Source organism: Cydia splendana, chromosome 8 (assembly GCF_910591565.1).
Source record: "Cydia splendana chromosome 8, ilCydSple1.2, whole genome shotgun sequence".
In the NCBI taxonomy this organism is placed as follows: domain Eukaryota; kingdom Metazoa; phylum Arthropoda; class Insecta; order Lepidoptera; family Tortricidae; genus Cydia; species Cydia splendana.
The window spans coordinates 3,130,148-3,150,042 of NC_085967.1; the positions used below are offsets into that span (position 1 = coordinate 3,130,148).

Genomic DNA, 19,895 nt, shown 5'->3' on the forward strand with positions numbered 1-19,895 from the left:
AGGCGTAACTTTGGAATTTTTTTCTATCGAGCAAAGTTTATCTAATCATGTTTTTGAGATCCAAAACATATCTGCCAGATCCTTAAGTATAAGATATATTCTTTTCACAATTTTAAAACATTGTTTCTTATATTTCCGATGGATTCAAAAAACTTGTTCGCTTAGCTCGTACGGGAAAAGCACGCCTTAGAAAAAATCTTGACCCCGAGTTTTCAACCGAATTAGATAGCGCTATACGGCGTCATGTTATTTTGGTAATTGAGTTATTCAAACGTCACCTTTTACCAAAGCGTGACCAAAGTTACCGCTGGACGGGGCCGTACAGAGACGTATGATAAGTGGCCACCGACCAGCTAACTTTAGACCGAGGTCGCTAGAAATATGAGATGGTAAATTTTCACGGCCAACGTGCCTTCTTCATTCTGACATTTTTGATGTTAACTTAAAAGGAAATGAACAATAAAACGTGTCAAGGTAAACCTATTGGGTATATATTACATAAAGTTACTTAAAAATACACAATGTTGTTCTAGGCATAGTATCTGAATCTTCAAAATAACCTAACTTAATTCATATAACCAATAATACCACAAGCGACCGCAGGCCCTGACGATCCAGTCAACGCGCTATCCTCAGTTCCCGCTCTCCCATAATCGTCTTCTCCCTTAGTTATAGCCACAGACCGGCCAACTATGGACCTCGGACCGGTCAGAGAGATGAGATGGTCGACGATTTTTACAGCCAGCGTGCCGTCGTCTGCCTTGACGTTGCCGAGGTCTCCGACGTGGCGGATGTGATCACGAGGCCCGCCGTGACGGCCCTGGGGAATGATAATTGGTTATGATCACTAGTGTTTACCGGATTTATGGGTGTGTTTATTGCGTGTAAAAATTAAAAAGGTGTGTAGTGTATAGTATAAATAATGAAGGTTTAATCACATACCTACATCTGTGTAAGAGGCATAGGTGTGCAATATTTGAAAGAAAGGTTTGTGTAACCTTTCGGCAGGCTTATTCTTACTTACTGTTTGTTTTAAGTTGAAAAGCCTTTATAAATAAGGGCTTAAAGTCCTAAAAAGAATCAGTAATCAAAATTAAAACCACGTTAGCTAAAAAATATACTCTGCCGGATTGGTCTGAAATTCTTTAGTAGGTAAGTAATCTCTATTGTTGGTGGGGTTGTTTATGTCCTTGACAGCTCCTCAACCGGTGAAACATTTTTGTTTTAAGTATATTATTATTCTTGATGAGGAAAAGGGCCTGATTGTCATATCTACGAGAGTACTTACATAATACGCGATGAAATGCGGTCCAATATCTTTACAATTATCCTGGATAGCTCCCGACTGGTGAACATGTAGCCCATGCAACCCCGGCGCCAGCCCCGTAATGTTGCCCTCAATGGTCACAGGGCCATTAGGCACAATTTGTGTGAAGAGCAGCTCCCCAGTAACCCCGGAGTCCTCGTCTGCCTTGAGATAAGCGATGGCTTGGAGCCCGGGCAGTGATCGTGGCGCCTGTAAGAAATTAATAAGTGCGAGCGTAGAGTTTTTGCTATTCGATTTGAGCAGGCGTTATAAAGTAAGAAATCCAATGTTGGTTGGCTTATATAATGGTCAGAGATGTGAAAAATACTTTATAAAAAGTATTTAAATACAAAATACAAATACTTCCTTAATATATTATTTCAAATACAAAATAGTTTTTGAATTTGTATTTCAAATACAAAATAGGTATTTTCAAAATACTTTTTAAAAATACAAATACTTTGCGATAAAAGGTACTCTGAACAAAAAATTTACTCGGAATTTCCGAGTTGAAAAGACTTTTTATTCTTTGAAAACAGTGTGTCAATCAGTCTTCTATCTAAAGTGCAAATTTCTAATTGTTTGCTCATATTAACCGGTAGGATGGATGGATGATGGTTTTTAACGGCCAATTTTTAAAAGCATTAATTTAGATTTGTAATGTTTTACAGCTAGTATAATGCCTCTCGTTGGTGTGATGAAAACGTCTCGTTTGTGTTTCACCAGGGCAGAAAAGTTTGTTCTCCTCTCCTCTTGTACCTTGAAACCCTCGTAACACTCAAGATTCCACTTTTTTAACCACTCGCTACGCTTGTGGTCATGTGCGACGTTACTAAACAGATTCAACAGTTCCATGTTAAAAGAATGAGAGAGTTTCCAGTACTGTATCAGAATAATGTAGGTAGGAGTTACATCAGAAGAGATGTAACTCCTACCGACATTAGCTACTATAAAGTATTTTGTATTTTGAAAATAGAAAATAGGTCCCAAAAACTATTTCAAATAAAATACAAAATAGTTTTCTTCAAAAGGTATTTAAATACAAAATAGGTATTTTGCATTTTGTATTTGCATTTTAAATACAATTATTTCAAATAAGTCACATCTCTGATAATGGTGATGATAGTCTTATTAAGTATACTTCTTCCTAGTCCATTTTTGGAGAAAAAGGAGAGTAACCATTTGGATTGTAACTAGATGGAATCGCATAATTGACGAAAAATAATGTGAAGCGATTCGACATACACGTTTTCCAAGAGATCTGTTGCAAATTTTATTTCGTCAAATATAGGGTAAATCGTCAATTACTGGCCACCGGCTAATAACTGACCACTCTAAACTAAATATGAATTCTATTCACCTATAAACAGAATTCATTTTAGTATAACCCACCCTTCAATAACTACATAACTAGCCACCTTATACTAAAAGGAATTCAGGGAATTCTGTTTATAGGTGAATAGAATTCATTTTTAGTATAAAGTGGCCAGTTACTAAACAGTGGCCAGTAATTGACGAATTACCGTCATAGGTAGTTATAATTTTTTCGTTATAATCGTAAGTAGTTTATCTATTAGTCCATGGGCCAACCAAGATATCGGTATAATTTGGTACCCCCAATAAATTATACCATTTCCTTAAGAGCGCTATTACATTTCGGCGTTGAGCGAGTTTAGGTATTTTACGCGCTGCGGCAGGCCGTGCGAGCTCAGTATGCCGATCCCTTCTACCACACTCGCACTACAATGATGGATTAAACATTCTTGATCCTTCGCGAAGCATATTGAAATCAACCATAACAACACTAACTGTGCTTAACTTTTAAAGTCCTAAAACTGTTATTTGTTAAGTACGAAAATACTAAATGCAGTGCAAATGTAAGTGTGTACAGTGTTCATAAATTAATTTTTCATCTATTTTTGATGATTTTTGACCCCCCCACCCCTCAAATCATCCAAAAATCATGCTTCGGATGACTCTGTTTCCTCCTACGTCATACTACCATCATCCGATGTCCAGACCCCCCCCCCCCCCCCCCTCCTTCCATTTGAAACGACGTAATTTATGAATAGCCCCATACTCGTACTTATGAAGGTATAAGTATTACTCGAAATAAATTATAGGTACTCGCTTATTTACATGTTTCGTCATAGCATTTGGTACCTATAGGTTGTAAAGTTTGTATCAACGAGGGTTTAAAAACGAACTAGTATTGAGGATCTGATGATAATGATGATGATTAAGGTGGTCACGGATACCAATCAACCATGTAGTAACATGATTAGGCTCGTTTGATTCGTCTCAACAAGATCTTTGACACTGAAGATACACAGGGTCTGATGATGGAGCTGGAAGGTGGCCACGGGTACCAGTCTATCATGTAACTAAACCACTTCGTGTTTGGGCTCGTTTGATTCGTCTCAACAAGATCTTTGACACTGAAGATACACAGGGTCTGATGATGGAGCTGGAAGGTGGCCACGGGTACCAGTCTATCGTGTAACTAAACAACTTCGTGTTTGGGCTCGTTTGATTCGTCTCAACAAGATCTTTGACACAAGACAGTACTCAGGGTCTGATGATGGAGCTGGAAGGTGGTCACCATTACCAATCAACCATGCAACTAAACCACATCGTGTTTAGGCTCGTTTGATTCGTCTCAACAAGATCTTTGACACTAGGTGATACACCAAACACGAAGCCCAAACACGATGCCCAAACACGAAGCCCAAACACGTAGCCCAAACACGAAGTGGTTCAGTTACGTGATAGACTGGTACCCGTCGCCACCTTCCAGCTCCATCATCAGACCCTGAGTAGTATCTTGTGTCAAAGATCTTGTTGAGATGAATAAAACGAGCCTAAACACGAAGTGGTTTAGTTGCATGGTTGATTGGTACCGGTGACCACCTTCCGGCTCCATCATCAGACCCTGAGTACTATCTTGTGTCAAAGATCTTGTTGAGACGAATCAAACGAGCCCAAACACGAAGTGGTTTAGTTGCATGGTTGATTGGTACCGGTGACCACCTTCCGGGTCCATCATCAGACCCTGAGTACTATCTTGTGTCAAAGATCTTGTTGAGATGAATAAAACGAGCCTAAACACGAAGTGGTTTAGTTGCATGGTTGATTGGTACCGGTGACCACCTTCCGGCTCCATCATCAGACCCTGAGTACTATCTTGTGTGAAAGATCTTGTTGAGACGAATCAAACGAGCCCAAACACGAAGTGGTTTAGTTGCATGGTTGATTGGTACCGGTGACCACCTTCCGGCTCCATCATCAGACCCTGAGTACTATCTTGAGTCAAAATTAATACATATAGAATGTCAGGTCGTTTCAAATATTTTTAATCCTGTCCGGTAGTTTATTAAACTGTACCATTATAAATACTATAAAAACAGTGCTAGGATCAAAGTCTCTCGTTGCGGTTTACACGCACACAGTATAGCGTTTTACACGGCGCCCGCCGCACACAATGATAAAAAATCTCGTTGTCGCCGTTGAAAATGTGCGGAGCCGACCGACACACGTCCTGCCTCTACAAGCTCTGCCGCGGCACTGAGCTGGCGCAGCGCGCGTCATCGGTAATATAGAGTAGTTTTCAAAAAATTGCCAAAAAATTATAATAGAATTTCATAAACACTAATGTATACCAACAGTATAAGCAAACGTTGCAGATTGCTTGAGTATGAAAATGACTTCGATATTAAGTACATTTTCGTAGGAATTGACACTTGTTTCGGAGAGAAAATTGAGTTCGTTTTACTTTGATTTTCTCTTTCTCAAAGGTGTGTAGGAAAAATATCGTTTGATATGTCTAAAGTACAGGGTATTAGTAATACAAAATAGCCAGGTTTAGCAGAGTAAACTTCTCAACATTTCCAAATAAGAGCTTGCCATTCAGTGCTTCACGGGGTTTTTCGGAAACGACCATCAGAAAAAAAATCATTACTAATTTAATAAGTCCTTTTTCTAATATTTACAACGATATTTAAAAAGATAAGAAGACGCTTTTACTGGAACAAGTACTCATTGTTTCTAATAATGAGCACAAAGTCCTGAATTTCGTCGACTAGTATCATCAATTTTGCGTTATTTCGACTTTTCTTGTAAGAGCGCTCTTAAATTTGGCTAGCTGGCCCATGGACTATATACCTTTTTTATCCCGAAGGCATTAGATATTAAGAGTTATCAGTATTTTTTTATACTACGACATAATTATACAGAACTATTAGCATATTTGATTGGCATGTCGGATCACCCGAAATACATCAACAAAAAACATCCATACCTACATAACCAACAATTTGTTAAAGCCTTCAATCATAAAGCGATTGAAACGATTATAAAATTTAAAACCCCACAATAGACATGTTTATTATACAATAACCGCTGTTATCATCAGATAATGTGAATTAAGTATAAACACTTGATTTATTTTTAATTGTTTTCTTCTAAAGCAGTGAATGAGGAAGTATTTAGTACGTAGGTACTACGTATAATAGATTAGAGATCAATAAGCAACAATAAGTAATACAGAATGAAAAAAGTTGTCTTCTTACAAATTGACATTCTTCGTCACATATATGTTTTATAGAGCTTTTATCAAATAGGCTGACTGTATAAAAATATGAGTTTGATATCATCATCATCATTGGCCTGTAACATCAATAAGATGATGGTTTAAACAGCGTCCATATTAAGAGTGCGGCACTTCCTCAATTGATATACAAAAAGGGTAAACAATGATTTTTTTTTTTTTTTTTTTTTAAATTTATTGAGAAAACCAAACAGTCATATAAACATATCAAAAATACAATACAAGATGTACTGCAACAAAAGATACAATAAAAAAGACCTGGAGGTTCATAAATTATAAATTATGTTAACTGTGTAAGTACAATTATAACTACTGCATATTAATACCAGATAGAAAAAACTGCTATCAGTACTTAGGTACTAAAACAACTTACGTTTAACTATGGTTTTTAGACTAGATATCGAATTTTGAAAGCAATCTATTTCGGAGAGATGTTTATTATAGTAACTAGGAACCCGTCTGAAAAAGGTATGCCTGGAATAGTTCTTGACAGAAAAACTAATATGAAACAGCGATCGAGGGCGTAAGGGGTGATGCGGACAACTGAAAGTAAGAAAGCATGTGATTTAGTCCGCAACCCCCTTACGTTCTGGTAATAAATTGAGATGTTATTACTACTTATGACTGAAGAATAAAAAACAGTTATATAGGAAATATAAGTTTATAAATATTGGAACTTGTACATGGCATATCCTTATCTCAGACGAGCAGCATGGCCTAATCATTCTATAATTTATTAAACATCGAGATCGTAAATCAGTTAACTGAGTTTTACGCATTATGAAACAAAAGTAGCAGGCTTGGATTATTATGGGTATCCGATACCACAAGTTTACAAAAGATAACAATAATATAATATCCACTATATCAACATACTCAGAAAAACCAACGAAAATCTTTGAAGATAGTCATTTAAGTTTCTTTAAATCGTCGTCATTGCTGATAACGAATACTTTTGAGCTATCACTTTTGCGCATATGTATTTTTGATAGATAGATATTTTTGATGATAACAAATTGTCAGTCTGCATTATGTACATGTCTCTGGTTACAAGACAGCGAGATGTAATGTAATTGGAGTTGGCAAGTAAAAACTTAATGTGTTAATCGTACTCGTACCTACGTGAGTGATCTTTTAAACAGAGTGTTTCGAAGTAAGTACTTAATTATTTGCGATTACTGACAGCCAAACAAATTATTTTACATCCTTTATTATATCCAACACGGCAACGAAGTTGCATTTTTCGTCTTCTACCTACCTACTCTTAAAACATTCGCAACGCTCAGGAGTCTTTTTTGTGAATTCTAGTAGGCATGATAGTTTTAGGGCATAAAAGGAAACTAAGAAAATAATTAAACGAAGTTGTATTATGGACAAAACAAATATCATGTATCTGTTTAGAAGCCATCCCTTTAAATTTTCGACATAGGCACGTAAGTGCTAATTACCGCATTAATATAGCACCATAGGTCCCCTCCCTACCTATGCTGCTATAGTTATTATGGGCCACTAACAATAAGACTTCTTTTCGCTTATTTCTTTCTGATTTGTTAGGAAAGGCCAGTTACTATGTTGTGGGCAATTACTATAGCGTCACTCTATATATATGTATATATGTACTGTAAAATAAGATTTGAGGTCACAAATCGCAAACGATAGACAACTCATGTCATGACCGTTTTAGGATGTAATCTCACGATGCGACAATAGCCATATAAAAAGCGTGCCAAACTTAGACGCATGCCAATCAACAGTCCTTGGCACGACAGATTAGTCCACGATTAGTCGCAGTGCCAATTACTGGCACGCGAAGATGCACGTTAAAAACATGTTAGGTTACCGTTCCGTGTCACCCAAGTACAAACGTTCACGTGATTCTGTGTATTTAAGTTTTTATATATATCTAAGGGCTGTCCATTAATCACGTCATACTAAGTAGGTACCTTGGGGCTTGGGGGAGGCTCAACTTTAAACGCTATGAACTTGCTATGAACAATTTTCATGGGTTCTTGAAAACATCACCACATATCACCATGGGGGAGCAGAGCAAAAACTAGCCAAAAACGTATGACGTGACGTGCTTAATGGGTCTCCCTATATAGATAATTATATAATACAGGGTGGAAGGATAAGTCCGGCCCTGGAGGGAAACTACCTTAAATCCTTAAGCTGGCTCATTTTACTTAAAGGAGACATTCCTTTATTTTTAAAAAGAAACAAAACCGCGCATTCAAGGATTTTCTAAAACTCGCTTGCCTCGCCCGGGACTCGTGTTAATGATAACATTTCTCCATAGAAACATTAGGTCTTACACTCGTCTGTCGTACAAAATATCCATAAAATGTAATATTTAGTACTCAAGATTTTTTTAGACAAGCCAAATTGAAGAAAAAAAGAAAAATACTTTGAATGCAGATTTGTTTCTTTTTAAAAATAAAGGAATGTCTCCTTTAAGTAAAATGAGCCAGCTTAAGGATTTAAGGTAGTTTCCCTCCAGGGCCCGACTTATCTTTCCACCCTGTATATCGTCGTCTAGTACCTACCCTCAAGAACACAAGAGGATAGAGAGCGCTTTAAGGATGACTCACGTTAGACCGGGCCGTGTCCGGGCCGGAGCTTTCGGCGCTTTCTTTTATATGACATGACAGACGATCACGTGATGCTTTCCATAGAGAACGATGCGCCGGAAGCTCCGGCCCGGACACGGCCCGGTCTAACGTGAGTCATCCTTTATCCGCCAACAAACTGTCCTCAGTTTGGCGCTTGAACTATGACTGCTAGTGCTAGGCGGCGATATACATACTTAATATAGATAAATACATACGTATATACATAGAAAATACCCATGACACAGGAACAAATATTTGTGTTAGTCACACAAATAAATGCCCTTACCGGGATTCGAACCTAGGACCATCGGCTTCACAGGCAGGTCCCACAGGCCAGACCGGTCGTCCATTAAGGGGCCCACTGATTACCTAATAATTGTCACATATTAGGAGAATTTCGGGTAGGTAATATAGCCACGCCACGCTCTGTAACTCCGAACACAGTTTGCTCCAGATATTCTCTTAACTTAAAACGGAATGAATTAATGATGTCATAATTCGGATCCAACTTGTAGCTGAGGTATTTCAGGCATAGGTCTTATTTCTTGTCTAAGCAGGTACCTCCATACTTGCGCTAGTGTTTCTACCACGTGTCTTTATAGCGGAATCAAATCGCACAATAGCTAAGGTAAACGTCCGTATGGATGACACTGACCTAATGTATGACTTTTACGCAGTTTATTTTGAAAAATAAGAAAACGGTTTTTACTATAAACAAAAAACAGGACTTAATCGATTGTATGTGTTATCTATGAATTTTGTTCCGAAGCTGTCATTAATACGTTAAATATTTTTCACTTTGTGACGTAATTTTTGCTAGGAGGTGCATCGATTCAGTTGTGCGTCGGGTTTCTTAGTAAATCTGTTAAGACACTGCATCTTAAAAGTGTAAATAAAAAACAGGAATTTATGAGTACTTAGTAAGTGCTTATTCATATTGTTACACAATAAACCAAACGATTGATATTGTATATTAAAAGTAGATTATTTTCCTTGCGTTAGTATTTTGAAGACATGTCATACACTGGAAAAAAAAATTAGCGTTTAGTAGTGTATGACATCGATGTCATTCACTCGCACAAATTACTATTTTATGAAATTTAATATTGACCATGTTGTAAAGAAGTAAGACATACATTTAATATACTCTGTAAAAATCAATTATTTTTCGATCATATGAGTAGTATCTGACATGAGTGTCATACACTGTTTTACTATGGAGGTGGAGTGAATGACAGTTACGAATTGAGGTGTCATTCACTGGGTCATAACTAGTGTCATACATTGGTTACAGCTATCATGTAAACTTGATGCACCTCCATGTCAAACACTGGGTCAACGACATTTTGTTTTCATAGTCATACAATGGGACATTCGAAATTTCGCCAGTTATCCACTGGTACAATTTCAGATGTCGAGGAAAACTTAAATAATTAATAAATGTTATTACTATTATACAATGTATTGTTCCGTTGATATTAAGGAAGGACTGGTTCATAAATCTGCATACACCAATAGTCTGTATGGGTCATAGTTAAGTAGTTTTCCGAGTAAATGTCTTAATTTCCTCCTAATAGTGTCATTCACAGGGACACTTACCTTAGTCTTTTTATTGCTAGCTGCCGTGAACGCCATCGAAGGTATACCTCCCGGCGTTGTCTTGAGAACTATTAAAATTTTAACCAGTGTTGTTATATTGGGAGGCTAATTTTCCTATTTGAATCTTTGAATGTTTGCTCCTTTTTTACTCGGTTACTTAATCTTCCAGCAATCAATAATCAAGTCTGTATTTTCAAATATATAAGCCATGCAAATACAATAATACCATGTCACATTTAAAATTAATAGAGAAAAAAATAAGGTTTATGTTATAATTCTCTTTATGACATTTATTTTTGACTGACAGTAAACAACAGTTGCGAGGTAACAACATGATAAATAAAGAAAAGTCTTGACAAACTAGATACATGCAACCTTCGCATTGTTGTATTCATGCCTTAAAATTAAAATGATGCCTATGAACCAAAGAATATAATACTCACTAGGAGCTATGAACTCTAACTACTAGAATTAAAGTTGAATTTTACTAACGTACATATCTGTTTTTTTTTACTGATTCTATTTCAATTTGATAGAAGCCCTACCGTATTTAAGGTTAATAAGGTCTACTGGCCTTAAAATTGTGTATGAAATTACAAGCAAATATCAGCCTCATAAATTAAGTATTGGATCCGTGATGTTCGAAGACAAAAAGTCGTATGCTTATTTTAGGGACTATGAACTCTTAAGTACTAGGAATAAAGTAGAATTTACTAATGCTGTAACGTGTGTCGATCGCCGGCCGGCTACCTCATGATGTCTGTTTGACTGGACTCGAGGCCACGGACTGTCCGGCGGATATCTGTCGGCGCTGACTGGAATCGTCAGGCGGCCACACACTATCGGTCTAAAAACTGACAGAGAACTGTTAGTGTGTGGCCTTTTGCGGTCAACTGACAGTCTGATATCGTCCGGCGGACTGGTAATCAGTGGGCCCCTTTAGAACTAGTGGAGGTGTAATCGTAGGGAACTTACGACTTTTTGACCCTAAGAACGCAAGCCATTAAGGTGCATTACATGATCTTCAGCTTCGTTAACATAAAATCATACTTGGTAATACTATGTCTATGTCAGGTTATTAACAGATTTCGTGACATCGGTAGCCAGGCGCTTCGTCTCATGGGAACCAGTATTAGAGTTTTTATTGGCACTTAGAAACTATGGACGCTATTAAGGCACTTGTCCCACCGCCGACGATGGGCGATAAGCGAGTAGAACGATAAACTAGAAACGAGTGGGCGAGCGGCGAGAAGCGAGTGTTAGCTCCAATAGTTTTGTCGCTCGTCTATAGGCGAGTGTTCGAGTGCGACGGGCTATTACTCGCGTCACTCGCTCGGGCGGTGCAGCGTAGCCGAACACGCAAACTGATTGGTCTCGCAGCTTGAGTTCTAACTACGAAGCGAGCATCGCCGAGCGAGTACCGCTGAGCTAGTTTTATCTTATCGCGGCGACAAACTAGTAGAGTGAGTGTTCTCGCCGGCAGTGTGAACAGCCAGCGATGAACTATTAATATATGTGTCACTTTTACTAACTCAGGATCCTAATCTTTTGTTCGTTTCATGGGCGAGAAAATCGCCGATAGTAAATCGCTTACTCACTCTTGGTGGGACAAGTCCCTAAATGCAGTATTGTCACTTTGCTGACCACAAAAGGACTTTGCTGACCCTACAAATTCTTTGTATAGACAGGTCAAGGGACAAAATGCCATTACATCTCCGCCAACACTGTCGGAAGCAGAGGGACCTACCGCGAAAAACGAAAATCAAAATCACTATCACTACAAATTATAAAACAAAGCCCCCCGCCGCGTCTCTATGTTTGTGTGCATGTATGTTCGCGATAAACTCAAAAATTTAGAAACGGATTTTCATGCGGTTTCCACCTGTTAATAGACTGATTCTTGAGGAAGGTTTAGGTGTATAATTTATTAACACTTTCACTGCCAAGCGCCCCATTTCATCAGTGAACGTGTTAAGGTTATGTGAAACCCGTGCGAAGCCGGGGCGGGTTGGTAGTTTCTTTATGTATTATTTATTTCGAATATACAAGAGCGATAAAAAGGCAGATAACGAAATTTCGATTTTCGTTTTTCGCGGTAGAGCCTCTGTGTTATACTTCGATATCAGCACAGTATGCCTACTCCAGTTTCCAGCAAGATGGGTAGATGATAGATGACATTTAGTCCGCTCTGATCCCTCTAAAATAAAATTAGTTTTTATATACATATCTACATATATACATTACTTACTGGTTTTATCGACACAATTTACTGCTATGATGTCTATAACCACACACGTGTTTTTAGATCACTTTGATTTATGTAGACATCTGACATGCGTAGGAATGTTTTAATGATTTTCGTGAGCATACATATTGATAAAGGATTTCTGTAATTACATTGAACATAAATTATTTATTGCCATAGTTGTCAAACATAAATTATTATGATTGCGGTACTGTGAGACTGTCAAGAACAAGATTGTTACGAATACGATAACCTCCTGAGACCCAGAAGCAATTGTTTTGTTTTTGAAATTGGAATCCTTAGTTACACAATAAAAGTTCAAAATAGATTTTGGAATATGTACAAAAAATTGTACGCGGGGACTTAGGTGGAAAGTAAACGGACTGGTGCTCGACGCGGTCCCAGTACATGTCATCTTGAAACTTGTCATTGTCAATAGAGGTGACAGCAAGGTGTCATCTTTTGGGCATTAGCATGTCGAGCACTAGTACGGAATTACAAAAATACAGCTGATTAAATGTTAATGACGTTTCACTAAGTATTTTATTGCAGGCTAAGTATGTATTTAAAAAAAGGCAGACGTATTCTGAAATTCTTTAATATTTACTGCAATAAGTATGGAAGTGTTTTTGTTTTAAACTCGCTTAAATAAAGGGTATATTAACACATTCACCGCTGAGCTACGGTCGTAGCGCTACGTCGTAGCCGATAAATTTCCCGATATGTAGCGAAAATGCTTCGTAGAGGCAAAACGACAAACGTGTCGTGATTAGCGGTGAATGGGTTAATTAATTATCCAAATCCAAATACCTACGCTACCTACTTACGTTGACGGTGTGACAACCATGGAAGCATGATATGTATGTATAATTTGTGACTATTTTACGTCATTCTTGTAGAAACGGTGAAGAATATTGTAGGTATAGGTACGTCAATCTACCACTGAAGTCATTCCCAAACATCTGCACACGATTATGACGTCAATGTCATAGTCGTGCGACCTAAAGCCTTGGTGTTTCCGTCGCGGGATCAATTCCAAAATATGACCCAGTCACGAGCCGTGATGATGATGATGATGAGTCAACTAGTATCTAACAATGGATAAAGCTGACTTAACATATAATGTGTGACACTTGTTATAAACTCATAATGGTGCAAAAAATAATTACATCGAATTTAAATTGTCGTGAGTCATTGTAATATGAAATTGATTTTACGGTTTATTTCGCGTATTTTTAGTCACTGACGTGACATTTATCAGTCACTCGGGCTACATCTTGTAACTTTGATGTCGTTTTCAGGGTTTTCAATTGAAGCCCACCTAAGCAATGCAGACAAGTAAGACTTACACACACACACACACAGCAGCAAAAGTGTATACCCACTTTATGAACATTCATAATTTCATACGTGTGATTAGCAGCAGAATTAGCTACGCAGATGATTAACTCAAAACCACATCATACACATCTATGTATTAAGTATTAGGTATATAAGATTAGGTCGTTGCGCCAAACCGTCTGTATAGCAGATATAGATAATAACATTTGCAAAAAACATAAATACAAGTATTAGTAAAATATTAAGGTATGTAAGTTTCAAATCTAGTTTTCCAGAGTTACTGTAATAAGTCCGTCAATTTATGACTAGTTGGTGCAAGCAAATCATAATACATATCGATTTCAGTATTCTGTCCACGTAGCTGAAGTTCTGGCGCCGACTATACCCACAGAAATGGTAAGTTCAAGCAATAGGTATACAGTTCAGTTCATTAAATTAGTTTAATTAGGAGTGTTTAGTAGATATTGTTTAAATATTGTTAGTCGGTTATTTATATTAAAGTAAATCAACTTACAGCGGCTAAATCTATTTGTTTTTGCGACCGATCCCCTGAAAATGTGTAGGCTGGCCGGCTGAGGTCCTGTAATACATAGTTTCTCTTAGTGATTCTAGTTTTCGCAAAATCATGAAGCGATGCTGTCGAGACAACCGTACCCATCAGGTGCCAAAAAGGTGTATGTTTTATAAAAATGTAAAATTGATCATTGATTTAAACTTTCACGATTATTAAACATTATCAAACTACACAACGGGACTTAATCGCGTATTTAAGTTTTAAGATTTACCTCGGACGTTGCAATTAACAACAGTGCAACAGTGTAACATTGCAATTTTAATCGGGACGAGGGTTTTAAGATCTCAGCATCCACATGGAATCCAGTCATTAGTAAATGTAAGCGGAAACGAATATCGACAGTCGATAAATCGAATATCGTTAGTGTTGTGTGTCGACAGAGTGACATCCCTAGTGCGCAAAACGTTCAAAATGATAAACAAGACCAAGTGCGGGTAGTTCGAAAAACTCGCGCGGCTAGAAGATGTTGATGTCAACTTGAGCATGGTATAATAATATACTCCGCCTGGTACTCCATTCCGAGATTCGCGTATGACCTAACTGACACGCGCCTACGTCATCATGCTGTTTACAGGTTCTCAAACTTTGAAATGTGGGAGAATTTTAACCAACGGTGAAAATTATTTTAACGGCATTAATTTTAAGTTATTCATGTAGAAACATAGTAAAATAAAACAAATCTAATGTATTAAATTAAACTTTATTTATCTATACAAGACAAACGTTTGAAAAACTAATTCACAGTTATACATTAATTACCAAGCTTACGGCGTGAAAAGTTTGGAAAACATTGCGACTGCTGACACTGAGCGAGAAGGAAATAACAATTAACACGCGTTCGACAAGGATGACGGTCAGGGCATGAAGTTATCTAGATCCGAATTGTCAAATGTGCACAGCGCTATCCTGTGTTGCCAGTAGTATAAACAGAATAACCCGAAAGTCTGAAATTTCTTTCGTGAATCGGAAGATATTGCTAACGAGTAATTAAAAATGACGTGTTATTGTACAATTTAAGCTAAAATACATATAAATGAAAATTATAAAATTATAAAGAAATATTTTAACTTATTAACAATAGGTATAATGTACCCATGTAACATGTTATGTTGAAATAAAGTGGCAATGTTATTGTGACGTAGGCCCGTGTCACTCTGGGAATGGAAGACCATGTTTTATTAGACCATGAACTTGAGCCAGTCTTCTCCGAGACCACGGGGACAACGCCGTCCTCGAAACGTCGGAGGTAAATCTTAAAACTTAAATACGCGATTAGGTCCCGTTGTATAGTTTGATAATGTAAAATGATCATATTTTATTGTTTGCGCCAATATTAGCACATCTTATGACTTTGATTGGGTTTTAGGAAAAATGGTGAAAATCCACAATTTGTGCACACTCATGCCATCTTTTGGTCGCTTAATGAGAAGTATTAGAAATGAAAACAAAAGTTTATTGAAATATATACTTGGCAATTGTTAAATTAATTCATGCAGAACAAATGACGAAACAGGCACAATTGTTAGTAAGTAATTAACACAAACCCAACTCTACCAATAACCTAATATAGGTATGTATAATATTTTATATTTTTTGAATAGTAAGTACCTATAATATACCATTAATTATAATATATTATTACATACCTACCAATTTTTTTCAACAATTTAACTGTCCAACAAAAAGCTGTAATAGGTACTGGAGGTTTTTAACTCCGTAGTTTACTTTTTGTAACACCTTTATTGCATTTATAATTAGTCAATCATAAATTACTTTTATTAGCTACCAAAAACCAGTCACCAATTTATTCTAACTAATAGTTGCTAGAAATGACTAGTGGGTGAAGTCAATGACCAAGTCATGTCAATTTCCTGACCACTTTTTGTCAAAGCGCATTTGAAAACTGACAAGTCGCTTTTAATGTGTTATTGTTAGTTCGTGGACCCATTGCAAAAAGTAAATGACAGCAAAAATGGATACGGTTAGTACGTACACAAAGTTCAATAAACTTTAAGAACTGGTGGTCACAGATTAATACAATACATGGCTGAAATTACAGTACCTACCTATCGCTAGTTATATTACTGTTATAAGTGTTATATGAATACTTAACTTCAAACTCGGGTAAATCCATCTGTCAGATTATGCGATTTTGGTATTAAGAAAAGGTAATAGGGTAGATATTTGCTGAGAGGGTCGAATGGATTTACCCGAGTTTGCAGTTAAGCGACACTTATTTGTGGTAGTAAAAGATCATATGTGGTAGTTACAATTTATTTATTTTATTTTATTTTATTTTATTTATTGCTGTGTTTCACAATTTCTCGCTGGGTAAGGAATGGTCTCTATTTCTGCCCGATTGGGTTGCGCGTGTAAAAACGTGATTGACTCGTTGAAGTATTTTTTACTCAACTGCCGAAGCAGGGTTATGTTTTTTGAGCGAGTTTATGTAATATGTATGTCTAATATCTTGACACGGTCTACGGTAGTACATAAACTATTCCTGTACCATTTGACGAATTACAATGAGGTGTCATTACGTCATTAGATTCGTCGATATGAGACTTCAGAGTGACAGAGTGTGATCTGATATGGGGTACTAATAGACCTATTTTATTTTTAGTTAATATTATAATGATTTATTTATTAGTTTTATGATTAGGATGTAAGAATTGAACCTGTTACCTGTTGCTTGAAAACCAGTAGTTAGGATTAAATGAATGAAACATGCAAAACACCGAAAACCACACACCATGCATGATGTCGTTCCATAACCATATGCTTCAGCCTAAAATATATTTTCCAAAAAGTAACAAAGATCCGATGGACCAGAAGCAAAATCATTTGAAACTTACTTATGGAGCCAAAACTTTAAATCCGTCGCTACGCTCAGGGTTAATTCTAAAGCCTCCTTTGTATACTAGCAATGATTTTACTCCTATATAAAGAATATAAATCAAATAGTGGTATAAAAAACTTACATATAAATATGGCTCCATGAACACCTCATAAACGTTGCTCTGATAATCTGCAATCGCCGGCAAAGCTTTTATAACCAAATTCCTCCCATAACCAGGGACCCCTTGCAACGTCTTTCCATTCAACGCTGCAATCAGCCACACGAACTGGCCGAAAAACACATACAGCCGCAGATTCATCGCGAAAAAAAAAACGATTAAAAAATTCGCGTCAAATTAATGTTGTTCCGCCTCTCTGGACAGGCGCGCGGATGGGATGCTTTTTGACGTTTCTTTTTTTTAAGGCAGACGTGTGATCTTGCCAAACAGCCGGGTATCAATGATTTTCGCCTAGGAGATACAATTACGTTTTTCAAGATGTTTTTACGGGTGTATCGTTAGACCGGCTAAGCGGTAGTGATGATTACTCGCTCGTGGGATCACCAAGGCTCCGTAATTGAGAGGCATGATGTAATGATAACTTAGTTACGGCATTGTTTGAGCTATTGAGGGGAAGTTAATTCGTAGTTAATATGTAAAATAAGAGGAAACGTGTGATTGGCGTCGTGATCGTGGTGGCTTTTGATTAATAGGCGTTCGACGGACATATAATTATGTTTTAACAAATTAATTACTTGTGTGAGTACCTTAGTAGTCAATTGAAAAAAAAATAAGGTGATAAATTCGTTACAATAAGTACCCTAAAACTTGTTATGCGGCAATTATACGGTCTACAAAATAGATGGAATGATAAAATTCACATATATATTTCCGATACAAATTCGAATTAGCGGCTGTCATTTTGTGCTCGAAGTTAAAGATCAAAAGTATCATCTGAAGTTTACAAAAAGAGTCAATTTCTCTTCTTAAAACATAGAGACGCACTATGGAGAGGCATATGGAGATAACGACGACATACGACGATAACTTTTCATAACCGACTAGTTCAACTTCCAACCATGACGACAGCTGGCAGAGCTTGGTCGCGGACGAGCACTACGTTGACCAAGTGGTTGGCCCACTATGATGTTTAACCATGATCAGTTTTCTTCTTAAAACATAAATAGGTAGTATAGTATAGCAGGGCGGTGGCACAGACTTTGGTTAGGTTTCGTTCATGTCGTCTCGGATATAGGTGAATACGGTATCGATGTATTCAGTGTAATGCCCTGAACACAAATAAATATATAAGATGACAAGCGCGAAAGTGGTGGGGGTAGTTGCTGTGACGTCATAAAGTCGGCAGTACAAACTTTATTTTTATTTTCTTTTAAACATACCATGTGGGTTACCCAATGAAAGGGCTTTTTGAGTAGATCACAAATATATAGCATGCTGTAACATTTTCAATACTTGGTCTAACAAATTATGATGCGGTGACCGCTTACCATCAGGTGGGTCGTAGTCGTAAGCTTGTTAGCCACCGATGTACTAAAAACACATATACACTGTATTTGTCTAAATTAAAAGTAAACTTTAATAAGTAAAAAAGTAACCCTTTCGTTAGTTCTTTTCGTTTTTGGGGGGCGCAAATTTGGTGCCTGCCCCGGGCGCCATATCCTCTAGCTACGCCACTGAGTAGGTACATCAACTTGAAAAAAGTATAACGCATTCACTGCCAGGGGGCGTGGCCTAGGAACAAACTTATATGACGCTGAACGCACATGTGCGTTGGGGGCAGTGAATGTGATAATTTTCTGTTACATTAAACTACAACTATTATTAAAACAAACAAAAAAACTCTACTGTTGACAAATATTTTTGTTGCGGTCTTTTTACTAGCTTTCATTTGGTATCCATATTGCTATAGTAAGGAAAAAAAACAAATAAAAAAAATGTTTGTACTGCCGACTTTATGACGTCACAGCAACTACCCCCACCACTTTCGCGCTTGTCATCTCATATATTTGTGTTCAGGGCATTACACTGAATGCGTCGATACCATATTCATCCATATCCGAGACGACATGAGCGAAAATCGACGGCCTTAAACAGTTTTTTCACAAGTTATCACTATGTATGTATATGTATGTATGTATAAACTCTTTATTGTACAAAACACAAATTTATGGCACAGGATAGGCAGTACAAAGGCGAACTTATCCCTTTAAGGGATTTCTTCCAATTAAACTTTGAGTAGATGAGAATTGATGAAGAACGGTAGACAAATATAGCACTGAGTACAATATACTAGAGGAAAGTCAATAAAATTATAAAAGACGGCAAAAATAAATAATATAAGATAAAAGTTAGAAATAACAATATAACAAATATATTATAGAATACCTATATAATATAATAAAATTATTAAATTAAATATAATATAATGACATAACGCATCAAGGCGGTTTGTTTACAGGTGGCCTACCGCGAAACGCGAACATCGAAATTTCTTTATCTGCCTCTCTATCGATCGAATAGGCAAGAATGATAAAGAGGCAGAAACCGAACTTTCGATTGTCGTGTTTTACGGTAGGCCATGTGATTGACATAGTGATGCACTCTACGCAGAGTTTTGCGTAATATTCCCTGTTCGAAAATTTCTCATTTTCATAGAGGTAGGATAACTCGGTTGTACGTTGTTTCATATACTACATTTTCGTAGAATTGTGCTTCATAGAAAATGTTTCTCATATTATCATTTCATAGAATGATCAA

At 37.1% G+C, this 19,895-nt stretch overlaps 1 protein-coding gene across 1 annotated transcript; it reads right to left on the bottom strand.

The window, feature by feature from the left end:
- Positions 1-475: 475 nt before the first annotated feature.
- Positions 476-17,683, bottom strand: LOC134792680 (superoxide dismutase [Cu-Zn]-like). The gene is made up of 4 exons (XM_063763942.1): positions 17,262-17,683; positions 14,221-14,286; positions 1,289-1,516; positions 476-820 (listed from the first exon to the last, which is right to left on the bottom strand). Exons 1-4 carry the CDS (start codon positions 17,436-17,438, stop codon positions 566-568), a joined length of 726 nt encoding a protein of 241 aa, XP_063620012.1. The 5' UTR covers positions 17,439-17,683; the 3' UTR covers positions 476-565.
- Between the last annotated feature and the right edge of the window lie 2,212 nt (positions 17,684-19,895).

Excerpts from the sequence above, each read along its gene's own strand:
- LOC134792680 (XM_063763942.1), bottom strand. The coding sequence starts at position 17,438 with ATGAATCTGCGGCTGTATGTGTTTTTCGGCCAGTTCGTGTGGCTGATT. Across the intron at positions 14,287-17,261 it reads TCATGGAGCCATATTTATAT|GACCTCAGCCGGCCAGCCTA; the intron begins GTAAGTTTTTTA and ends TATGTATTACAG. Across the intron at positions 821-1,288 it reads CGCATTTCATCGCGTATTAT|GGCCGTCACGGCGGGCCTCG; the intron begins GTAAGTACTCTC and ends ATCATTCCCCAG.